The following is a 24,408-nucleotide window of genomic DNA, read 5'->3' as shown; positions in this document are numbered from 1 at the left end:
ACTCTCTTTTTTGATGCTGGACTGGTCAGGTGGCTAAGCACTGCAATAGTCTCTTGTACCCGCGAGAGTATTTCCGTGCCCTTACTACACATGCCTCACGTTTCCCTGAGGCAAAGAATCCTCTCATCGAGGATTAGGTAAATAGGTCAGAGGCAAGAAGCTCAGGCTTGAACTGAGGAAGGTTTGTTGCTTGTGTTTTTTCAGAGCCTCTGACAGTGAGCGTTACAGAAGGGAGTGTTGCAAACTTTACAGTCCTAAGGAATGGATCTGCTGATGCTGCTGTTGCTGTTCAGTATGTGACTGTTAATGGAGACGCAACAGCTGAGGAGGGAGACTTTGTTCCCAGTGGAAAGAACAGTGTCATTTGGTTTGATGTCGGAGAAAGAGAGCAGAATTTATCTGTGTATATCAATGATGATGATACCCCTGAAACTGATGAAACATTTTATATCTTCCTTTTGAATTCTACAGGTAAAAGTAATGATTTAATGTATGTTTAGTAACTCTCTCTTTTTTTTTTCACTGTATTTTTTACACCTTGGTCTTATCATAAAATGATATATAAATGCCATGCATTATACGAATAAGGTTTGCTTCAACATTTCTATGAAATTACTGTACAAAGTGTTTGGATTTTCATCTTGAACCTTGAATTGGAAACAAAAATTAAATTAAACAGCTGAAAACTGTCCTTCTAAACCAACTGGAGTTAAAATCTCTTTTCAAATGTAAATGATCCAAATTAGATGGGGTTTTGACCCGTGGAAGAAAATATAAGTTAAATATAAGGAATAAGTAATTTTTATCAGTTACCTGAGTGTAAGGTGGCTTATGTGTTTCCTGACGTCATCTAGAATTCATTCTAATACTCAACTCTCTACAAAACATCAACTTTATGGAAATGATTGGACAAAACCATTCTTCTCTCTTCTTAAATTTTCTCTTCAGCGATCTGCTTCTACTTTATTAACTGTGTTTGGGGTTGGCTGGTACTTCCTTTTACCATCTTATTGTGAACTTGTGATGGCTTTTCTCCTGACACACATTCCTACAAGAATGGGTAGAATACAGAATATTTCTATATGCATTCCTGAAAGCAAAAAAAAAAAAAAAAAGATTATTTTCTTTCTATGATCTGTTGCATATATTGGCTTTGATTGTTACATCCTTTTTGAAAATTATGTTGGACCATTGTACTTCAGAGAAAATACAGATAGAGATATATGAAGTTAAAACCATAAACACATTGTTTACTTTGGAATAAAAGCTGGTCTAGTGCTCTTAAAAGGGGTGAAAAACAGGATGGGGATGGAAACATAATGTACTTCAGTGGACGTAAGAATGGTGTTAGAATGTCTCTACCATGCTAATATGCACACAGAAATCCTACTACCTTTGCTCTACTTCAAAAATATCTTGCATTTTTTCCTTTCAAGTAGGCTATGATATGGGTATGAATAACCTCTTAGACATTGATCTTGCCATGTATTTAGTTAAAGTGCAATATTTCTGTTCTAGGTCTAAAGGAGAGCTAGGATCTCTGAATACATATCTTTTTCTTCTGACTTGACTAATTGATCAAACATGAAGTACTAACTCTCATACAATCCTTTCTGCTCAGATTTGCATAATTTCTGGTCATGTCACTGACATTTTTTTCTGCAAATCTACTTTCTTGCTCTCTGCATGAAATGCTACTTACATATTTTTTATTTTTACCCTGATTTGCCTGTTACTGAATATCTCGAATATTGGTTTTCAGCTATTGTTTTATCATTGCTCATTTCTTTGTTTGCATGAAAGCTGTTGGTTTGAGAAGGAAACATATTCAGTTTTAGAGTTACCTCCATTTCTGATTCCAGTTTTGATAAAATGAATCACCCTCTTTTTAGGGGATACTGTTGTCTTTAGTGATGGAGTGGCTACAGTTATTATTGAAGCAAATGATGATCCTAATGGAATTTTCTCCTTGGAACCTTTAGAGAAGCCAGTGGAAGAAGGAAAAAGTAACATTTTTTTGTAAGTAAACTCATGTATTTTATGGATGAAGTACTTTATGGATAGTACTTTGATTTAATCCCATAGACATTTGCATTGATAAAAATGAAAACAAAAAGTAATGTAACAGATATTAAAAAAAGCTCTACCAAATTTTGGATTGAACTATTTGTAAACATATTGAAGATATCCACTGTTATATTATCAACTAGACAGTGCATATTAAAATGTGTACAGAAATTAATATTAAATTATAAATAAATAAGATTACAACATTGGATTTTTGTTATATTCTCATGAGAGTGTAGATACAGAAAGATATAGATGATCCAAATATTGGTGATTGGTTCTCCTGGACCAGTGGAGAAGTAAAAAAATCTTTTCAAAATGGACCTAAATACAACTATATATTTAATAGACCAAATACAACAATGTGGATTACCAGCATTTCAGGACCTTTTTTAGTCCTTTTTGATAAAATGTGTTTATTAGGAAACTGTCTCTTCCATACCCTCAATATGATTTGACTTTTGTGTAGTACATAACAAAAGGGCCAGAGTAGTGTATACTGCAAGCAGTGAGAACAGCTGTGGCAGCACTGAACTATAAAGGGAGGAAATGGAATTACTGCAACAGTGCTACACGGCTGAGAATAGAGTGCCCTGGTTAATGGCAACATAAGGAAACCTTTGGAAGCAGAAAAAACACAATTGTGTTGCTGTGCCTAGACTACTTTTGCTAAATTAATTTTTCAGCTTTGTATAATTTCTTTATACAATTTCTTTTTTACTGTGCAAACAGAAGCACAGTAAATGTAAACACATTTTGTTAATAAAAGAATTATGTTCTTCAGGTTTTTATTTGTAATGCCTTTTGGAAATTGGTGAAATTATGTTACCAGATAGCTGTGCAAACAAATAAAAGCTTTTTTTTGTTTACTACATTCTTAATGTCGAATAATCACAGATTTGTGAAGGATGTAGTATGTAACCCAAATTAAATACCAATATAAAACAGAGATTAAGGAGCTTTGATTGTTAAAGGAAGAAATGTTTGTGGTTAAATGTAGGTGTTTCCTGTCTAAGAGTGGCCAAGTATCTCAATTTTTAATGTTAATTTGCTGAACTATACCTTCATTTATATTATTTACATAATGGAAGTGCAAAATAAACTTACGTTTTGCTTAACAATACTACTTTGCATGCACCTTCATTGATTACTTTGTTTCTAAGGTACCTGTGGTATACCTGGGAGTAGCATTATACTGTTAAATGGCAGGCCTTTGAAGAGCATTGGATTACCATTCATGGTTTTATTTGTTGTTCATGGCTGTTTAGAATGTTGTATAGTATTTTTCACAGTAAGAAGGATTAGTATAGTCGTGTTTTCCTTTGCTAATGGGGAATGCTAATGCATACCTGCCAGAACATTCACTCTTTCTGTATCTCTGAACAGAATTTTGAGACATAGAGGACACTTTGGCAATATCTCAGTAACCTGGCAGCTGTTCCGTAATGACTCTACACTGAGGCCAGGAGAAGAGTTCTATGAAACTTTTGGGACTGTGTGCTTCATGGATGGTGAAGGAGCAAAGCCAATAACACTCCGTGCTATTTCGGATAAAATTCCTGAATTCAATGAATTTTATATTTTAAAGTTGGTGAATGTTTCAGGTATTTTCTTCATATAACCATTCTCTTCCTGTCTTGTAGAAAATAATTATGTTATCGATCAAAACAAAATAACCCTCTGAAGAGCTTTGCCTTGAAAATCATGTTTTGATGACCTGTACTTTTCTCATAAGATTTTAGGTTTTATTTTTCAGTTTTGATGAATACAGTTTTGGTCATCCCACCTTTAAAAAGGTTGCCTTTTGGTGATTTCAGAGATGTAGAGCTTTGTATAGTTGAAGACAAAACAAAGATTTTAAAGGCTATGCATAATGGAGATTGGTTGGTTTGTTTGTTTTTTTCTAGAGGTGGTAAAATACATATAATTACCACTTCATATCACTTAAATTACAACTGCTACAGGTCTCCTGCCCACCGGAGTTCCAAATCTGCTGGACTCCTTCCACCTTGGTATTATTTATGGTCTTCTCTGCAGACTACCTCTGAAAATGTGTTGACATTTCTGTAAACGAAATCCATATGTGTGTACAGAAGATTTCCTACTTCAGTTGGGTAGAATACTGCTCACTTGGTACGTGGAGGCTCTACATTCACATCATGATCTTCAAATCATGAATTCTTATGGTGGAGAAGTAGATAGATGACTTATGGCAGGATTTGGCAACAGTTTTAATACTCAACTGGTTACAGATTTTGCAGGATATCTCTGCTTATTTCAGAGGCAATGGGCCAAAGGTTGCCATTTCATATTTTTGTAAATATTGAAGTAATATGAGAAATGAATTTGACCCCGTATGTTTCAAATTAATCAAAAGCAACCTATCTCATTACTAATTCAGAAAAGCTGGAACTCATCTTTTTTAGCTGAAAGACAATTATATTTTGCAGTTCAAAAATAATATACAGCTTTGTTTTCTATGAAAATGTTCACTATAATGTTTTAAAACCAGTACACTTAAATTATGTTAATATTAAATCAGAGCAATTTCTAAGAGGTCAGAGGGTTTTTAAAGAAGATTTAGGTCTATTTAGAAATCTGTTTTGTTTAAAAAAGTTTAAATAGTTAGTAACATTTTTCAGACCATTAACTTTTACTCCTAATTTCTGTTATATAGGTGGGTCCTCTGGTCCTGGTGGGCAGTTGTCCGAAACAAACCTTGCTTTAACTGTGATGATCCCATTCAATGATGACCCTTTTGGAGTCTTTGTTATAGATCCAGAGAGTCAGGACAAAGAGATAGCAGAAGATGTTCTTTCTGAAGATGATCTTTCCTATATTACAGACTTCACCATCTGGAGACAACAAGGCACTTTTGGTGTTGTCCGTTTAGGCTGGGAAATAATGTCTGGTACGTTTCAAGCTGGACTACCGTCAATGGTAGACTTCTTGTTGCTGGGATTGTTTCCAAGTTCAGTACAATCTCAGCCCCACATGAGACGCTATCACAGCGGAACAGATGCTTTGTATTTCAGTGGAAAAGAGGATGCATTTGGAGTTATTGATCTGGAATACCTATACAATGGAAATACTGCAGTAACTAATTTCACATTTTCAGCATGGTTAATTCCTAACGTCAGTACTGATGGTTATATAGTTGAAAAGGATGACGGTAATGGGACCTTATATTATGGCGTGAAAATCCAAACAAATGATTCTCATATTTCTGTAGTGCTTCATTATACAGCATTAGGATCCAATATGACTTACATAGCTAAAGCAGCAGTACTGAAATATCTGGATGAAAATACTTGGATTCACCTTCTGATTACTCTGGATGAAAGTATAATTGAATTTTATATGGATGGAATTCCAGTTGTGGGAGGAATTAAGAGCCTTAAAGGAGAAGCAATTGCTGATGGTGAGTCAATAGCTTGCATTATTTTTCTCCATATGTAAACTTCTGCAACAAACACCTTGAAAGGTGTATGCAAGATGTGAAATTATTATATCCCGTTAGTTGGTTAAAAAGAATGGTTAGAAAATTTTAAGGATTTTCAAAAAGCATATAGAAATAAGAGCTGGGAAGCTTCCAAAAAGCATCAGAACTGTAACAGAGCTTGCATTGCAATAATTTGAAAGTAATAATAAGTATATTTCTATATGTATGCTTTTTGTGTATACCTATAGTTATATGTACTTACCATTAATACTTTCCATAATATTTACAGTGCTGTAGCTGAGAGAGTACTTCTTTCTTCTCTATTTCTGAAACAAAATATAGTAATGTTTTTGTTTCTAGTTGTGTATTTTGTTACAGCTAAGCCAATATCTTGTAAGCGATAGAATTTTCCAGAGTTTAGATTTAGTTAAGTATATATTCACATGGTATATGAAAATTATGCCTGTATGTTTAATAGTGTTCCAAGAAACATGTGTACTTCAGTTTCTCTAACTGGATAGTCACAGATTTTAGTCGCAGGTAACCATTATGGCCTTTTACACTGAACTAGCATAGCAGTGAATGTGAGAACAATTCCTTTACAAAGTCAGATATTATATGGTGGGAATACATTTGTCTTTCATTTATATTTACTCATTCTTTTGCAATTTCTCTTTCTTCCATGTGTTTTTTCTTTTTTTTCCCCTGGAAATAGTCTCCATCCTTTTTCCTTTCTTTCTTTCACCATCAGTTTCACATATTTTCTTTTGTGGGGATAGGCAGTGAATGATTATAAGATTTTTGAGTACAATCTCCCTTTCTGTAATCAAAGAAGAAAAATTAAAAAAACATACAGTTATGTTAAATGCATATACATCTACATGCGTATATTGTGCACTATATGTGCACAAACACATAGTAATGTAGAGGACACTTCATTAAGTCTATAGTGTAGGATTTTATTTTTACATGTAAATTTCCAGTGGTTGAAGTCTGAGAAATTTGACCTCTGTAACAAAGTAATGCCTCTACAATTAATGATGTCGGTCAGATGTGCAGTACTGTAGCTCAGAAAGGATTTTTTTGCCTCGTTTTCTAAAACAAAGATGTGTGAGGTGCTGTAATACTTTTGTTGCTAGAGGGATGTCTGAGTCATTGTAAATTTTCTATATTAGTGGAGATGGCATGTTCTCTGTCTGGAGATACTGCAAGTTTCAGGTAAGGATTTAGTCTCTCTCCATTTAATGTTGCATACTACACAGAGGTGAGCGCAGTAGCCTGGGTTTTCTCACCATCCTCTGCCTTGTGTCTTGGGACCATTAACAGTGGCTGTGGTTGCTTTTCTCTAGCAGTGACACTTGGTGTCAGTCCACTCAAAAGCACAGTTTCTTCCAAAATCAGAAAACAGCTGAAGAAATATCTGTATTGTAGCATGATAGGAATGATTATGACCTACCAGATTAGTGTATTTGTGAAAAAGGCAACTGTGACCTACTGGCTTGCTGAGTAGGATAATTGTTTGGAGGGAGAGAAATATTAGTGCTGTTGTAAAAAGCATTTGGAATTTGGTGTACTTTTCTGAAGCCCCTATTCCCAGTCCATGATGTCCAGAAGGGCTAATACTCTGGTCATCAGAATGCATTCACTGTCTTAGCAGATGGACACAAAATAGACAAAGCAAGTGTCTGGCAAAACAAAAATGAGAGGAGTTGCAGCTGCACCCTAGAAATCTCTAATGGAAAGACAGAAGTTTCCAAGATTCATTAAAATAAGGGATGGTGACAATGTGCAGGTAAAACTAGTAGGATGAAAAACCTGAACTGTCTAGGATGGAATTATTTTTCCTGTGGTGATCTTCCCCTAACACTGAGATGAGGCTTGAGGAACCTCCTGATTTGCATTTCAGTATGATTTCTGATCCAGGGATAATAAGCAGTTTAACATTGTGGTTTTTAGTAATTACATTTATTACATATATTACTTTGAAGAATAATAACATGAGGAAAATTACAATTTCCTTCTCAGGTCCAGGAATAGTGAGAATTGGAGCAGGAATCAATGGCAGCAGTAGGTACACAGGGTTAATGCAGGATGTAAGGCTTTATGAGCGAAAGTTGACACAAGCAGAGATCTACGAACTCCATGCAACTCCTGCAAAGAGTGACGTCCACCCTGTCTCTGGGTATTTGGAGTATCGACAAGGAGAGACCAATAAATCATTCATTGTGTCCGCAAAGGATGACAAAGAGGAAGAAGGAGAGGAGTTATTCATCCTAAAGCTCATTTCTGTGTGTGGTGGAGCTCGAATTTCACAAGAAAACACAACAGCAAGATTAAGAATACAGAAAAGTGATAATGCTAATGGTTTATTTGGCTTCACTGGAGCATGTATTCCTGAGGTAAAGAGTTCATAAGGAAAACTATAGGAGAAATTTTGGATACAATAAAACTAGTGGCAATACTAACTGACCTTCACAGGTTGATTTCACATTCTTAGTTTTTGTAGTTAAGCAAAGTTTTTTCAGAATTTTAAAATGTGTAAGTTCTGCTAATATAACTTCAATCACACTGGCATTTGCTGTATCATTTCTTTAAATTCTCCTAGTAATAATAATAATAATAATAGTCCTCCTCCTCCTCCTAATAATAATAATAATAGAAGAAATAATAGTAATAGAAGTAAAAATAAAATAATATTTTATTATAGTAATAATACAAATATCTGTTATTATTTCTGTTATTAAATTGTTCTTAACCCATGAAGTTTACCTTTTCTTTCCGATTTGTCTTGATGGGGAGGGAGAGGTGGTAAGTGAGCAGCTGCATGATGCTGAATTGACATTTGGGATTAAACTGTGACCGACTGGGTTGCCAATTAAAATATAAAGTTCAATTTTCTTTTTTTGAGAATGGATTATTACCAATATTTTTTTATTATATTTTTTTCTGTGTTATGTGATGTGCTTGAAAGAATTTTACTGCAGGTTATTCACTGACAAGATGTGCTGTATTTTTCCACAATCACTTGCTGTCATAATTTGTAAGATATTAATTGATTATATTTGATATTAGTTCAGTTGATACTGGCTGTGAGTTACTTTCTTTAAAAATTAAATTGTCTTTGATGGTGGCCACCATATATGCAGTATATGAATTTATTACTTTTGGAGGGAGGATTGAAATACCCATAATTAATTTTTACTTTTTAATCATTATGAGAGAGAAAGACACAATGCCTGTTTCTATTGTTAATGGATTATTTTGGAAAACAAATTTCATAATGCTTTCCAATTTGGGAGCTGTTACAACCTTTGAAGTACATCCTTTCTAACTGAAGTGCTTATGGTGTGTTTGAAATTAACCATCTTGCCTGAGTGACACTAGTTTTCAGTTTGGGTGCCTACCATCTGCTATGATAATAGATTCCTTCAGTTTGAAATGCCACTGATAATTCTGTGATGCCACAGATCGTCAATCAGCACAATTAAAAATTTATATGGCATGTTAATTGTTTCACCTTTATCTTACATCCATTTCACCAGAGGGCTGTCGGAAATGATGCAGATACACAGCACCGTTTCATCAGCGGTTTAATTTCTTTATGTCTATATCTGTCTGTTAAGCAGTTGAAGGCATATTCAGTATGTGCACTGTGTTATACAGCAGCTCTGAAATTTGTCTAATGCTTAAAAAAAGTTTAGCCTTTCTGACAATTTTCAAATAAAATTATTTTCTACTTTTGTTTGATGATCATAATTTTCTAAAATACATGGTCAATATCAATACCTACTCTGTTCCAAATATGTGAAATTGTTGCTGCTGAGAGATGTTCTCCATGAAGACAGAATTGTAAAGAGGACTGTAGCACAAGAAGTTTTTCAAATTTTTTCCTAAATGATGAAATTTTATCGTATCTGTTTTGTTTTCCAGAGTGTTTTTAGTTGGGGGAAGAGGGAATTCAAATCTTTCTTTAAATTGTTGCTAATAAAATTGAAATAATTGACATTAATATAAAAAATAGTTTCAGCTGCTTTTGACATGTACACTTGAAACATATTGGTTCTGTCTTCAGGATGTAGGTTGGGGGAAGAGATTGTTTCCAAAACAAACAACAAGGTACAGTTACTGGCTTACCTCAGAGAGGTACTAGAGGCTGTTGCAAATTCCATTAAGGTTGTTCTGAATACCAAGTTCAGTATCAGCTTTCTACCACTCCAAAAGAGCTGAAAGTAACATGACAGCAATAAAAAAATCCTGAACATTTGACTAGGATTAGAGAATTCCATGTTTTACATTTATTGCTTTGATTTGCTTTGACCATAACAAACACTTCAATTTTTTGCTTTCTTCCAGACTGCCAGTGAGGGTTCCACTATATCCTGTGTCGTGGAGCGTACAAGGGGAGCCCTGGACTATGTGTATATAAATTACATTATCTCACAGGTTGATTCTGCTGGCATTAATTACTCTGTTAGCGATTTTTCTAACAGCAGTGGCACTATCACATTCCTTCCTTGGCAGAGATCAGAGGTAAACCCTACCTTCCTATTAACTATTCATACTGTCCTTGGAAACCTGGAAAACACCTTCTAAGGACGGTTGACTGGTTTTCATGCTAAAGGCTTTCCTTCACATGGCTTTTATTAGATTTTGTGAGGGTTTTTTTATCTTTGGCATCTAATGAGTGATAGGATAAATGCCTATAGATCTGTTTGCATCTCACTTCACGTGTTACCGTGCATACATGTATACTTAAACAGACATAATACATGAGATACTTTTACATACATGTATATACTAAGTTTATGTGTATCTATACTTACACTTGAAGTGTAGGTAGTCCTGGGCTGAAAAGAATGATCCAGGGACTTTCAAAACTGGAATATGATCAGGTTTTGATCTGAGTTTTGAAGCTCAGTTTTATCATTGTGTCAATAAAATAGACAGCAGTAAAGTTCCCTGCTGCAATCAAGTGTCTTGCAACTGCTGTTTGTGACATTCTGTCTCTTTAGATTAATCTGTTTCTGTGAATTCAACCCTGACCCACAGCACAGGAATTTCCCATTTATTTGAAGAAGTGATCTGGGATCACAATACTGTAGAAAGTTAGTGTGTGTTTTCTGTTAGTGTTTGTAACACAGGGTGGATCGTTAGTAGAAAATGTTATCTTTAGTTTCACTTTTATCATTCTGCTGAAGTAAGTATGGACTGACTGAAACCCACTGACACCATTTGAAAGGTTCCCAGTGGCTCCACTAGAACTGTGGATTGCATTAAATAATATAACTGATAAGAACTTGGCAAAAACTTGTGATACTGGAAAATAGTATGCTCACGTCACTGTTTATTCAGCTTTAATTCTCTATTTAAACATATTACTGCATTACATACAGTCATTTAAAGTAAAATTTCCCAAGCTTTTCCAGTCTGGTAGAATAGATGAGGCCTACCATATTCTATATAGTGGCAAAAGAGGGCTGGTATACCCTCTTGCTTCACTGTATTTAATTGTCTACCTACAGAGGAGCTAATGGGCCTGGCCCTAAGAAACAGACTGGGAGCAGTCACTTGTCAGGTGAGATATCCTGAGAGACTTTCCATTGATACCTATAAGCTACTTATTCCCACAGCTCTAAATATGGTCATCTACTTAAACATTTTCTTCTATGTATTTGTCAAATCTTATCACAATATATAGAAAGCTGGAATTGTCTGAGACGAATCTATTAGTCTGTGCAGAGTGGGTTATGTTACTTGATCGTATGATCTGTAAGTCAGGTGACATAAAAAGCTTACTTCACTTGCTCTCTAAGTTGGATTAATCACTGTAATGTCTCTTCTGAAGCACAAAGTCTTAAAGATTTTAAAATCTGTCAGATATTTCATTTTCAATGTACTCAATATATCTATGATTATGTTAAGGTGGATATATAAATAGTTTCTTGCTTGGTTATGTGTTTGTGTAACTAGAAGCACTTAAGACAATATGTCTTCCATTTATGGAAGCATGGTAAAGATGTTTTTGAATGGGTATTGTAAAATTAAAATATTATCCTAGAACCTAGTTTAAATTACATGGAATGCACAGATGTTGTCTGCATTACTTTCTGAACTCACAGTAGATACAGCTGATTGACTAAGAATTTGATGAGTTAAGCAGGGTCATAAAATTCATAAGTGATGTATGTTGCACAGTTTGATTTCTCCATGATTTGGTCCTTCTCTAGGTCCTAAATTTGCATATTATTGATGATGACATTCCAGAGCTAAATGAATATTTCCGTGTGACATTAGTCTCTGCAGTGTCTGGAGATGGAAAACTAGGTTCAACTCCTACCAGTGGAGCAAGTATAGATCCAGAAAAGGAAACTACTGACATCAGCATTAAAGCCAGTGACCACCCATATGGTAACAATGTCGAAGATGATACAGTCTTATTGCAGATTTATGTGTAGTTCTAGCTCAAGAGGTAAAAATTTACCTAGCCTAGCTAGTTGAGGAAGCAATGCCAAGTGTTCCGCTTTGTCTAATTTGAGATTAATTCATAGTTTTTATACAAGACTGAGAGCCGAGTTACTTATTCTTGAGAATATTACAAAAAAGACATCAAAACTGCCCAGACCAAACGGTGATGATCCAAATAAAGATTGTATATAGTTGACCTTAGGCAGGTTTTTCTGAAATGAGAATTCCTAATGGAGAGAGACATTTCAGGATGCTTAATATACCAATAACTACCCAATACTATGACATATTTGGTCTCTTTTGGGAAAAGCTGAGTTAATTATTGTGATGTGGTTTTTTAAGACTGATATGGATATCAGTGAGAGAGGGAATGGTACATAGCACATCCCTGGAAATAGCGTCCGAAGGGCATATCAATAATTATTTTTAAATTTCATAAACATTAAATATAGACATTATATATATTTTTGTTTCAACTTATTACCATAATTTAAATTTGGTAGGAGAAGCCATATAAATTGTACTTTTTGTCTGCCAGGTCTACTACAGTTCTCAGTGGGGCCACCTCCTCAGGCAGGTGATGAAATGATTCTGCCAGCCTCTGCTGTGCCCCATGTTATTGTTAAAGAAGAAGCTGGATGCATCAGACTCTTGGTAGTTCGTGCACAAGGGCTTCTTGGAACGGTTCTCATGGAATACAAGACAGTGCCGCTTACAGCTTCCAGTCCTAGAGATTATCAGGTATGGCCATTGCACATGTGTGTAATTATTTAGGAATTTAATTAGAGCTATTTGTCCTGAAGGTAGCATTCATTTTAAGTATTGTAGCTCAGCTATGATTCTTTTAACAGAAACACTTTATTTTATATGGTGTTGTGATAAATGAATGTGTTGTACTCACTTTAAAAATATGAGTCACTATATGCCTTTGGCCTCCTTTCTGTACAGCATGTTGTATTTCCTAGGAAAAGCCTCTGGTTTTGATTTTGACTTCCCTATGAGAATTGCCAATGCAGCAAGAATGGATACTTCGTATTGTTGCTAAGGATATCAAACTTTATATGAGCATACAGGTGCATGTACAGGTGAAGATTCTATTTGTACATGTTCAACAAAACAACCTGTATGTGTCTGTGTTTGCTTGTCTAACTGCTGTTCATGCAGAAAAATGTAGATGAATGCAGATGTTCATAATATGGTGAATTTAAATGACTTTTTCTTATAAAAAAGATTCAGTAGGTATTTTCAGAGCTGAAGTAAAGAAAAGTAGATCAAACCTTTTGTTTTGATAAAGACAAAAAGAATAAAGGTTGTATTTCTTTTTTCTTTTGGGTAAAAACATTTAACTTGAACAAAAATGTGAAGAGCTTTCATGTTGCAGGCTGTTTTGGGCACACTGGAATTTCAACCAGGAGAAAGATACAAGTACATTACTGTTAACATCACTGATAATTCTATTCCTGAACTAGAAAAAACTTTTAAAGTGGAGCTATTGAACCCAGAGGGAGGAGGTAAGGCACATATGTCAATCTATTGGTTGTATTTACCTCATCTCTACTCATCCATAAAAATCTAACTTTGTGTACTATTTCCATGTTATTTCTAAAGACAAACACCTCCACATCTCCCAGAAAGCTGTAATTTTTTTTTTAGGAAAGAACTGTTCTTCAGGTATTTTGTTAGTCGTTGCTGTAAGCCACCAGATCTCAAACAGTGTATTATTACCATGCATTAGATCATTCAAAGCCAATTGACTGCTTTTTGAATTACATAATTTCGTGGTTAGTGCTGAGAATTAAAATAATGTAAAAATATTTTAATTTTTTTAAAATTTATCGATGTTTAAGGCTAAAAGCTTTTTATCTACCACTTGAGTGAAATTGGAGGAATTGCAATAAACTGGCTCATAACTAGTTTAACTGGATTATAGCATTAGAAAATTGTGGGGTTTCTGATGCCTGGGGAGTTTAGCTGAGTTAGAGAGGTAGTTGGTAGCTCTGTGGAAGAACAAGAGAAACATTAAGTGTAAATCCTACGGTGAGATGTTTGTCTCAAAAGGGTTGGCAAGAATCAGAGGTCCTGCCACATAAAGTCATTTATACCTTACAGAATTTATTTCCATTGCAAAAGATTTTTAAGGGAGATTACAAAGGTGATTGGAGGAAAAGAAGTGATTTGAAATACAGCCATAAAGTGACTTTTTAACTGATATTATTTTTCTAAGCAATCCGAATTGTAAGTGTGATGCCTTCTGGAAAGTTAGATCATACTAACTTGAATGTGGTGCCATGTGGCACTGTTGTGCTGTGTAGGGATTCTTTTGATAAAAAACTTCAGCTCTTTCATGCTTGTGAGATATTTTGGTCAAGTAGTTGTTTTGTTAAATGAACTTTTTCTCTTTGAATTTTTTTTTTTTTTGTTCAGAAAACTTACAGCTAACTTTTGTAATTTACTAGGCAGATACCCTCTGGACACAAACCCACTTTTTGGTCTTGCCAACACCATTGCAACCACAAAACTTAGGGTAAAGGCTTCATTAGTTAAGCTGCTGGGTTTTTTCAATTTCCTGACATATTTTTGATTTGTGAGAAAATACTAGAATAAGAGAGTTGGACAGGCTTTAGCCACTGCTCCCCCTGCCCCACTTTCCCCTCCCCCCCCTTTCTGATTTCTCCATTACGGGCTTTATTTAGGAGTGAGAAGAAAGGGACACAGAAGGAAATTTAAAAAAAAAAGAAAGAGAAAAGAGAGTTGTATGGGTTTTCTTTCCTTCTGACCTCCCACTGCTGTTTCCAATTTCATAAATTAAATAAGAGGTAGCATATTCAATACTTTTTCTGACTTTTATCCAAAATTCTGTATACTTTCTTGTCCAGAAATAATACTTGCCTAGAATACTTCCCTCTCTTTTTGTGTTGTCCAGAAATGTTTAATTACTTTAAATTACTTTCTGCTTTCTCTTTATTTATAAATATATATATGTGTATATATCTGTGTGTCTGTCACCTTAAAGTTGCTGAGCTCTTTAGAAATGATGGAAGTGGTAGTGGTGATGGGAACATGGATTTCTTCCTTTCATCTGTCCCTCAACATGGTAAGCATTTTCCATTAATCCTATTTTTTATTTATAATTGTAATATCCATTATAAATTACAATGCTGTTACAACTTGTCATAGTGTTTCTTTATGTGCAGTTAGAGATAATTAGTTTAGGTTTATCGTAAAGTTTTGTCAAAAAGATTCTTTTCAATTTTAATTTAGGTGTAATTTCAGTAGCAGTCAGTGTTTATTGTAAAGCAGAGAACAACAGGTTCTGTATCATCAAAAATACATTGTTGTAGAACACAGTATGGTAATTCCCAAAGTTCAGTTTGCAAAATTAAAGTAGAAAATTGTCAAATTTTCTGGGGAGCAAAAAGCAAAGGCACTTTTTAAATTAAAAGTAATTTTAAAATTACCTGATTGAATTCCTTGATGCATTCTCTATATTACTTTGATGCCTGCCTGGCAAAAATACTCTGACAGAAAAGTAAGTTGTGTTAGATATTTTAAAGAAATAGTTCAATTGTTTTTCATTTTTCCTCTTTAATTTCTTCAAGTTTCTATTTATGTCATGACATACAGAAAACAAAGATAATTTAAGATTGAAAAAAAAAACCTAGATGAAGAAATAACATAAAATCTGTGGGAACACCCTCTACCTATAGGACTTCAAATTAAATCCTACAGAGCTGAAAATGTTATATAAGTACCCATTATGTAAATTGAGTAATTTATTCCCCTGTGACAGCCTGATTTTAAATTGTAAATACAAAGTATTTTAGTTTGAATTTGATGATAAACCTGTAGTTTAGCCATTTTTTAGCACTTCCTGTTTGTTTGGTTGTGCCAAGGCTTTTATTTCTCTTTGTTTTCCATTCCAGATTATGTTAGGATGAGACCTGCATTCATCTCATCTTTCTGCTTACACTATGGTTTACTGTATAGCTCCCCACCATCCTAAATTCTTCTCCATTTTTGTTCATTCAACCTGTAATTTTATTTCTATCCTTCTCTTAAAATAATAATTTTTTTGTTGCATAGTTCCAGGACTGCATTACTGGAAGTCAGTTCCTTTTCCATATGGAGAGTTATCATGCATTTATTTCTTTAGCTGTTTTCTTTCATGTAAGAAAATATACTAGGAAAAAATAACCCTTTTGGGAAATTGCACTTAACAGCTAGCTTGGGAATTGCATCCTACATCCTTGTGACCATTGAGGCTTCTGATGATGCTCATGGTGTATTTGAGTTCAGTGCTGAGTCACTCTGGGTGAATGGAACTGAGCCCGAAGATGGAGAAAGCAATGTTGTGTTGCAGGTTAGAAAGCTTTCAGTCTCATACTGTGGTACAGTACTCTTCTATCTGTTGTTACTGATGCTCTGTAATATTTTTGTCATAAGTCTGTGAGGTTTGTAACAACTTTGTTATGCACATCTGTTTTTCCAGTTCATGCAGAGTTTGCTAAGACATATCGTTCAGCTTAAAGCTAAAATAGTAGTAATATCTACAGATTTAAAATGCTTTTCCTTGTTTATAGTTGAATTACTACTATCTTAAAATAGCTGTTGATGATAAAAAAAATGTAGCAAAGCTGAGATAATAAAAACTTCAGATTTTTAAAACAGATTTATCTTCAACTCATCTTGTTATTGTCTTTGCTTATTGTATTTTACACTTTTGTATTTTTCTTTCTCAAAGTATGAAAATATGCAGATCTTTATATTCTTCTCTTAGGTTGTGAGAACTCACGGGGCCTTATCGGAGGTGGTGTTGCATTGGATCATAGTCTGTGATCTTATTGGAGACCTGATCTCTACAGATGGGAATGTAACATTTGATGTTGGCCAAGTGAGAACAAATATTACAGTACACATTTCTCCTGATGAAGTTCCTGAACTGGATGAGGTGTTTTCGGTTTTGATCATCAATGTCTCCAGTGGTCGTCTTGGAAATCATACTAATGCAACATTAACTATTTTAGCTAATGATGATCCATATGGAGTCTTCATCTTTTCTGAGCAAAACAGACCAATAAAAGTTGAGGAAGAAACAAAAAATATCTCTCTGACAATAATAAGGCGTGGAGGCCTCCTCGGTACAGTGATGGTGATGTACAGAACTATTGGCAATGATGAAAAGTCACTTTTTCTTCCACCTGATGTTGTCAGAGCAATAGAAGGAAAAGACTATATACCCATTAGAGGTTATGTGGTCTTCGCAACCAATGAAAGTGAGGCCACAATATCCTTGCCTATTTTGGATGATGATGATCCTGAGAGGTCAGAATCTGTTTTTGTGGAGTTAAGCGGTGTTGTTTTGGTCAAGAAAGTACAGGATCGGACAAGTAAGTGTCTTACATAAAACCTGCAATTTATATTTAAGAGTTAGTTTTTAATATTTAACAGGATAAATGTTAAATGTAGCAAGTTAGATGAGGAACTCTATACCTCTGCCAAATTCTGTGTGGTTAAGGTATTTGAGAGTTACCTGACTTGTGCCCTGTTAGCATTTATTTCCTTTGGCACAGTATTTTATTACAATTGGATGAGCATTTCTTTGTCCCTTTTGCATTGTCTTATCCAAGGTCTTTCAGGCCAAGTCTGTTACCGTACTTTTTTGTGCTGCTCATCTAGTGTTGTTTCTGTAAAGTTCAATTAGGAAGTAACTAAACTAGTGTTGCTTATTGAAACACAAAAAAATCTTATAAAAAAAAGTGGTGTAGAATTACACACGTGCTGCTTTTTTGGTATAGACAACTTTTACTTCATCTTCCATTCAGATAAATTCAGGTAAATTACACCCTGATTCATGCTTCAAAGCTTCTTGGCATATTTAATTACTCCCCTTGCCCCCAGATTAATCTTAATGTTAAGAGAAATTTCAAATATAATTCCACTTGGAGTTGCAATCTTATTTACACTTCATCATAGCAAGAGTAAAAATGGAATTCTTCTGAACTGTATTGAGCTTACTACTGGCCTTATAGACAAATAAATAAAAAAATAAATTCATAGTACCTCATCTTTTTTAAAAAAATTATGGTTTATATGCTCCAGAGGATGTAGAATAATGTTATAAAAAATGATGTCTTTCTACCAGAATGTAATTCAAACACCAAAAATATGTTGATGTAGTTATACTTTATCCAATTCTAGAAAAGAAAATTTTGGTGAAAACTGGTGACAGCTAACCACTAAACTCACGTGTGTGTCTGTGGTCTCTATAGCCATGGATAACAAGGATAGCAGGCACCCCCTCACTAGGTTTTCTTTATATTTCAGTAATAAATTCTCCTCGACTTGGATCAGTGGGTGAGACAATAGCTCATGTGATTATCAATGCCAATGATGATGCTTTTGGAACACTTCAGCTTTCAGCTCCAACTGTGCGAGTTGCTGAAAATTATGTTGGACCAATCATTAATGTGACCAGAACTGGGGGAATATTTTCAGATGTTTCTGTGAAATTTAAAGCTATGCCAATAACTGCAACAGCTGGTAAGAAAGAAGAATATCAGAAGTATGCAATCTGTGTTAAAGTTGAAAGAACAGTCAAAGCAAACAACTGTGTATTGAATGCTCTTATTATATAACAAATATGAAAAATTAAGTAGTAAGATATCGACTGACTCTGATTAACAAATATGAGTCCAAACCCTATAAGAATGTTCATGCTTTGGCTTTTAGAAAACTCTGAGACATCATCAGTGGAGAATCTAAAAGATAAATGAGGGAAGGCATGTTTGTTTACCTAGTAGCCCACCACCACTTAAAAAAAAAAATACTATAGTAGTATAGCTCCTATTTAGCCCTGTGTACATATTTAAACCCACTATGCATTGTTTAGGTGAGCTTACTGGGGAGAAAGCGAGAGCTAGGGATGCAGATGTAAAACAAATGGGAATGCAGATAAACAAATGGAAGGTAGACTTCTCCAGTTGGTCCCAGCTGTAGAAAAGGTACATAAAGAAAGGAGAAAACTTAGGAAGACTGCAGGGTTAAAATTACTTAGACAGTTATAAATCAAATGCACGGTATTTTAGTTATGTCCAAAATTGAATAGGCAGGTGATACATGCTCCAAAAACTGACATTTTCGTTTTTATGTAACAGATGATTATAAATTGTGTAGTTTGATTTATGTCAAAGAATACTTTCTATTAGTTTCTGAAGTGGAGCTGTGATCTTGTGTATTGCAGTTGTTCATCTAGACAGTCTTAGAGACAAATTTGCCTAAAGTGACGTCGACACGCAAAATGTGCCCTTTACTGAAATCTACTTTGACAAAGATGCTTCTGTTCACTTTTATCTCTTGGAAAGCCAGAGAGCAATTATAAATCAAAGACAGAAACATCTTGGTAGTGTGACGTTGTTAACAAGAGACAATAATGGACCTTTTGTAACTACCTCTTGGTCTAACAGTGCAAACTCTGTTTTGGTCAAACCAAGTTTTATTTTCATCATCTATCCAGGTATCTAAAAGGCAATGGAAAATTAAAAAAAAAAAAAAAAAAGGGAAGACTTGTGTTGTCTGGGTCTAAAAATAAAGAAAAAAATCATAAAAACACAGAGAAATGCATGTATAAAAAGAGAAAATGGGTATTACTGATGATGTTCACTACACCTAACCATAATGCATTGATATTATGTGGTTTTTAATGTTTTGGGTTTTTTCATCTACAAATCTAGGTGAGGACTACAGTGTAGCTTCATCAGATGTTGTCTTACTAGAAGGGGAAACAAGTAAAGCTGTGCCAATTTATATAATTAATGATATCTATCCTGAAGTTGAGGAATCATTTTATGTTCAGCTGCTGAACCAAACAACAGGAGGAGCCTTGCTTGGATCTTTGACGAGGGCAGTCATAACTATTGAGGCTTCTGATGACCCATTTGGATCCTTTGGTAAATGAATGCATATTTTCTTTCTTCTGTTAACATTTTTACTGTGGGTTTGTGGTTGAGGTGTTAATGGGTAACTGAATAAAAATATTTGGAAGGGGAAGTCTGGATGAAGACAGTAAAGGAAAAGATAGGATAAACTAAATTAAAACATGTAATTAGGAAGTAATGATGCTTTAGTATGACAAAAAAAGTATTATTTTGTCAGTTGATATGGCAAGATTTTGGAATCTTCTAATGGAGATAAAGGGATTTTAGTGTACTTTTTTATTTTTTATGTGTTCAAAGTGTTACATTTCTGTGATATGTTTAAGCTAAAATCTGCATTCTAATACCTGCTGCTTAAATACTTTGATATCTTTGTTTTACTAAATAATCAGCTAAAACAAATTTCAAAAATGCTGGGAAAAAACTGAAATTGAAAAATATAAAGAGAAATTAAATTACATTCTCTTATTTTCTGTCAAGTACTTTGGTTTTACTTCTGCCTGTTGTTAATGAAAAGAACTGTGTATACTTTCCAAAATAAGTTTCATTACACAGGTTTTGAGAAGAGTTTTGGTGATGTCAAAAATTTAATCATTACTGTAGAAATCTCTCTTTTTTGTTTGTTGTTTGGTGTATAGTATATTTTTCTCTGCCTTTTCCTTTGGCTCAGTCTTTTCTCCCTTCAGTACTCTACTTAGTTCTTGTTCTAGTAGAAGGAAAAAATAAATAATTCCAGGTGGAAAATTAATTAACTTAATTCCTAAAAACTAAAAGTTTAATACAAGGAAGACTTTGAGTACATTAGGAGTAGCATTGCCAGCAGGTTGAGGGAGGTGATCCCGTGCTTCTACTCAGCCCTACTGAGATCACATCTGGAGTGCCGTGTCCAGCTCTGGGCTCCTCAATACAAGTGAGACATGGAGCTCCTAGAGCAATACAGCAGAGGGCTGTAGAAATGATTAAGAGACTGGAACATCTCTTACGAGGAAAGGCTGAGATTTGAATTGAGAGGGAACTTGTCAATGTCTATAAGTATCTGAAGGGAGGGTGTCAAGAGGATGGAACCAGCCTTTTCTTGATGGAACCAAGCTCTTCCCAGTGGTGCCAAGCAACAGGACAAGAAGCAATGGACAGAAGCTAATGCACAGGAAGTTCCACCTGAACATGAGGAAGAATTTCTTTACTGTGCAGTAACCACACACTGGAACAGATTGCCCAGAGATGTTGTGGAGTTTCCCTCACTGGGGACATCCAAGAACTGTCTGGATGCAATACTGTGCCATGTGCTCTAGGAGGACCCTGCTTGAGCAGGGATGATGGACCAGATGACCCACTGTGGTCCTTTACAATCTGACCCAGTCTGTGATTGTGTGATTCTGTGACATCTACTTAATATATTCCATGTTAAATTGTTTTATTTCTTCAGTAAGTGAAATGAAAGCTCGTAAGGAGTGTCCTTGCTGGGAATAACTACGAAATTATATTCTAAGACCTTAGAACATTTATTGTTATACTCAAACAATTATTGTGTTGGAACAGACTTTTTGGATGAAGGTTTAATTTTCATGATAATTTTCTCTGCAGATGAAAATATGAATATTGAAAGTTTGCTTTTAAATTTAAACCTGATTAAAAGTGATTTACCTGTGCAAGTAAATGCAGTCAAGTGAAATAAAACCAAGTACTTAAGGAACTGATATATTTACTTTCAATTTCATTGTTAATGCACTCACATCTCTCTGTGGCATACTTCAGTTTTTCAGAATACCAAATTCATTGTGGAGGAGCCTGAATTTGGATCAGTAACCCTAAATCTGCCAGTAATCCGCAATGCTGGGACACTGGGTAATGTTACTGTTCATTGGGCTGCTACCATTAATGGGCATCCTGCTGGTGAGGACTTGCAGTTTGCCAAGGGTAATATTACTTTTACCCCTGGGGAAGCCATTCAGATGTTGCTGTTGGAGATCTTGGCTGATGATGTTCCGGAATTAGAGGAAGTAAGTAAAGTGTTCTGTCTTTCTTGAATAGTATTAGAGCTTTAACTTGTTTAAGAAATGTGTGCAAATCAAAACAAGGAATATTCTTGCAAGAAGCTCAGATTTTACTTTTCTTGTGATTATTTTTAGAAATAGCAAAAACTGCTCAGCTGCATTATTTATTTTTCTTTTTTTTCTTTTTGAGATTGTCCATGTAGAATTAACTCAGGCCTCCAGTGGTGGTGCTATCGGGTTAGATAGCATGGCACGTATTGTGATTCCTGCCAATGATAATCCTTACGGCACAGTTTTCTTTCATCAATCCTCATATCGAATTCAGGAACCACTAGAAAGAAATTTGCTTGCAAATATAACAGTCAGGAGAAGGTTTGTATAATGGTTACTGGTTTTGTATCTCTTATTTTTTTCTTATTTTTCCCAGTTTTTATTTTTTGGTATAATTTCAAATGTCATGCTCTTGTATAAGTGTTTGCAGCAATTTCTTGATCTGCCAGCTCAATTAATTTTTATGTCACATACATTGATTTTGAACTAGATGTCTGCTTATTGGAAATCTGCATAAAGTATTTAAATGTAATACACATTTGTAGTGTAAACCAGTGTACACAGTATACTTGAAGTTTCATTTTGCCTGTTTAATTATCAAACCATTTAAAGCTGTAAAGCAGCCTGTTTCTGTGATGTCAATTGGAGGACAAAGGGTGTCAACCTTTGTGTGGTGGAACACAAGAAAAGGGGAACAGGCTTTTTTCATGTGATACGTCCCGAGGACACTTAGGAGGAATGATGACAATGGGACAGCACAGGCTTTTTCTTCTTTGCCAATCCTAAGAAGACTAAGTTAATTCCTCAAAACAAATGTTTGCAAACATGCACTTTTAATCAACTGCTACTCAAGCTATAAATAATCAAACTTACTCTCCAAAAAAAATGTTATTTACCAGTTATTCTGCTACTAGCTTCAAGGGAATCCACTTTAATTTAACTTTTCAGCAATTCAGAAAGGGTCCATTGGTTTTGTTCACTTTTATTCTTAACCGAGCAATATACAGAACATTAGACATGCTTCACCAGCTAATATAACATTTTTATTTTAATGTCTTTTAGTGGGGGAAGGTTTGGTCAGCTGCAGATATTTTACAGCACTTCTGAGACTGACGTCTTAGCTCTTGCCATTGAGCAAGGTGAGGATATCCTGGCCTATTATGAGTCTCCTGTACAAGGAATTCCTGACCAGCCATCCAAGACCAGAGCGAACGTGTCAGCAGCAAGTGACCCACTGTATGCCTGTGCAACTCAGTGCCTAAAAGAACAAGCATGTTCAGCCTTTACATTTTCCAGTGCCTCTGAGATTCCTCTCTGCCTTTGGCTGACAGCAGAGATCAGCTCATTAACTAACACTTCAGGATTATGGACCTACAAGAAAAACATCAGCAGTGCATCCACTCTGTTTAGCACACAGGCCATTGCTGGTAGTGATTATGAATCTGTCATAAGACAATGGGCCATCATGCAGGAAGGGGAAGAGTTTGCAAACCTCACAGTTACCATACTCCCTGACAACCTGCCGGAGCTGGATGAAAAATTCACTATATCTCTTTTGGAAGTTCAACTGATGAACATCTCAACCAGCTTAAAAAATCAACCAACTGTAGGACAGCCAAATACTTCCACTGTTATCATAATGATGAACGGGGATGCCTTTGGAGTGTTTAAGATCTACAGTGTAAGCCCCAATGCAACGGAGAAAGGTCTGTATATTGAAGTAGAAGAACGCCCTCAGACTGAGGTGCAGCTAATGATACACAGGACAGAAGGCAGCCTGGGACAGGTGACAGTGGAATGGCGTGTTGTTGGTGGAACTGCTACCCCAGACTTGGATTTTGTGGGTGTTGGTGAGATTCTGGTGTTTGCTGAAGGTGAGGCAAGGTTTTGCACTAGCTTCTGTTGTATCAAACCAAAGAAAAACAGAAAGAACCTAACAAACGCACACACAAACTAAAAGGGAAAAAAGATGAAAAGTATAAATATTTCAGTATTTTAAAAGAAATATTGCAGTGTGTATTATAGACATTACATTTTTACTAAATAAATAAGGAATAATGTTGCTGGAAGTAGTTGCTATATCAAGGATAATGAAAATGAGAATTGGACCTTACTGGGCTTTTGGCAATCTTCAGTCAGTAATTTTTAATGATACATCTTTTTTTATTCCAATATTATGTTGATTTTGTAACATAATGTAACAGGATATTTAAAAAAAACTGCGAAGAGGATGAACAATTCTGTGGCAGGCATTACTTAAGCACCATGCAACATGACCAATGTATTTTAAATTTTTAAAGTCTGAGATGATTGAACAGTTGTTTAGAAAACAATTGACAGGAGTATAGTAAAGATTCTAGTGTGCATTTAGCTTGCTAAATCATCTGAACTCAAATGAGGGGTTGCCAAGAGTGATTCTGAAGCTGACATGTAATTACATTAGTGTTTATAAGTTCAG

The 24,408-nt window shown here is 35.0% G+C and overlaps 1 protein-coding gene across 1 annotated transcript in view; it reads left to right on the top strand.

Annotated features, from left to right (window-relative positions):
- The window catches only part of ADGRV1 (adhesion G protein-coupled receptor V1), a 274,545-nt gene that overhangs the window by 51,750 nt on the left and 198,387 nt on the right, over nt 1–24,408 (top strand). Inside the window, exons 26-42 of the mRNA XM_051782549.1 lie at nt 205–471; nt 1,893–2,019; nt 3,454–3,671; nt 4,745–5,488; nt 7,535–7,908; nt 9,863–10,039; nt 11,737–11,917; nt 12,513–12,715; nt 13,356–13,485; nt 14,988–15,068; nt 16,195–16,334; nt 16,752–17,361; nt 18,299–18,514; nt 19,705–19,920; nt 21,661–21,905; nt 22,090–22,271; nt 23,013–23,824. Of these exons, the coding sequence (XP_051638509.1) occupies nt 205–471; nt 1,893–2,019; nt 3,454–3,671; nt 4,745–5,488; nt 7,535–7,908; nt 9,863–10,039; nt 11,737–11,917; nt 12,513–12,715; nt 13,356–13,485; nt 14,988–15,068; nt 16,195–16,334; nt 16,752–17,361; nt 18,299–18,514; nt 19,705–19,920; nt 21,661–21,905; nt 22,090–22,271; nt 23,013–23,824 (4,923 nt within the window). The remainder of the gene's footprint in view (nt 1–204; nt 472–1,892; nt 2,020–3,453; nt 3,672–4,744; nt 5,489–7,534; nt 7,909–9,862; nt 10,040–11,736; nt 11,918–12,512; nt 12,716–13,355; nt 13,486–14,987; nt 15,069–16,194; nt 16,335–16,751; nt 17,362–18,298; nt 18,515–19,704; nt 19,921–21,660; nt 21,906–22,089; nt 22,272–23,012; nt 23,825–24,408) is intronic.

This window comes from Manacus candei, unplaced genomic scaffold (genome assembly GCF_025592945.1).
Source record: "Manacus candei isolate 608988 ecotype Guabito, Panama unplaced genomic scaffold, ASM2559294v1 h1tg000016l, whole genome shotgun sequence".
Lineage (NCBI taxonomy): Eukaryota > Metazoa > Chordata > Aves > Passeriformes > Pipridae > Manacus > Manacus candei.
Note: the sequence above shows the minus strand (reverse complement) of the source record. Positions and strands in the feature narration are given on the sequence as shown.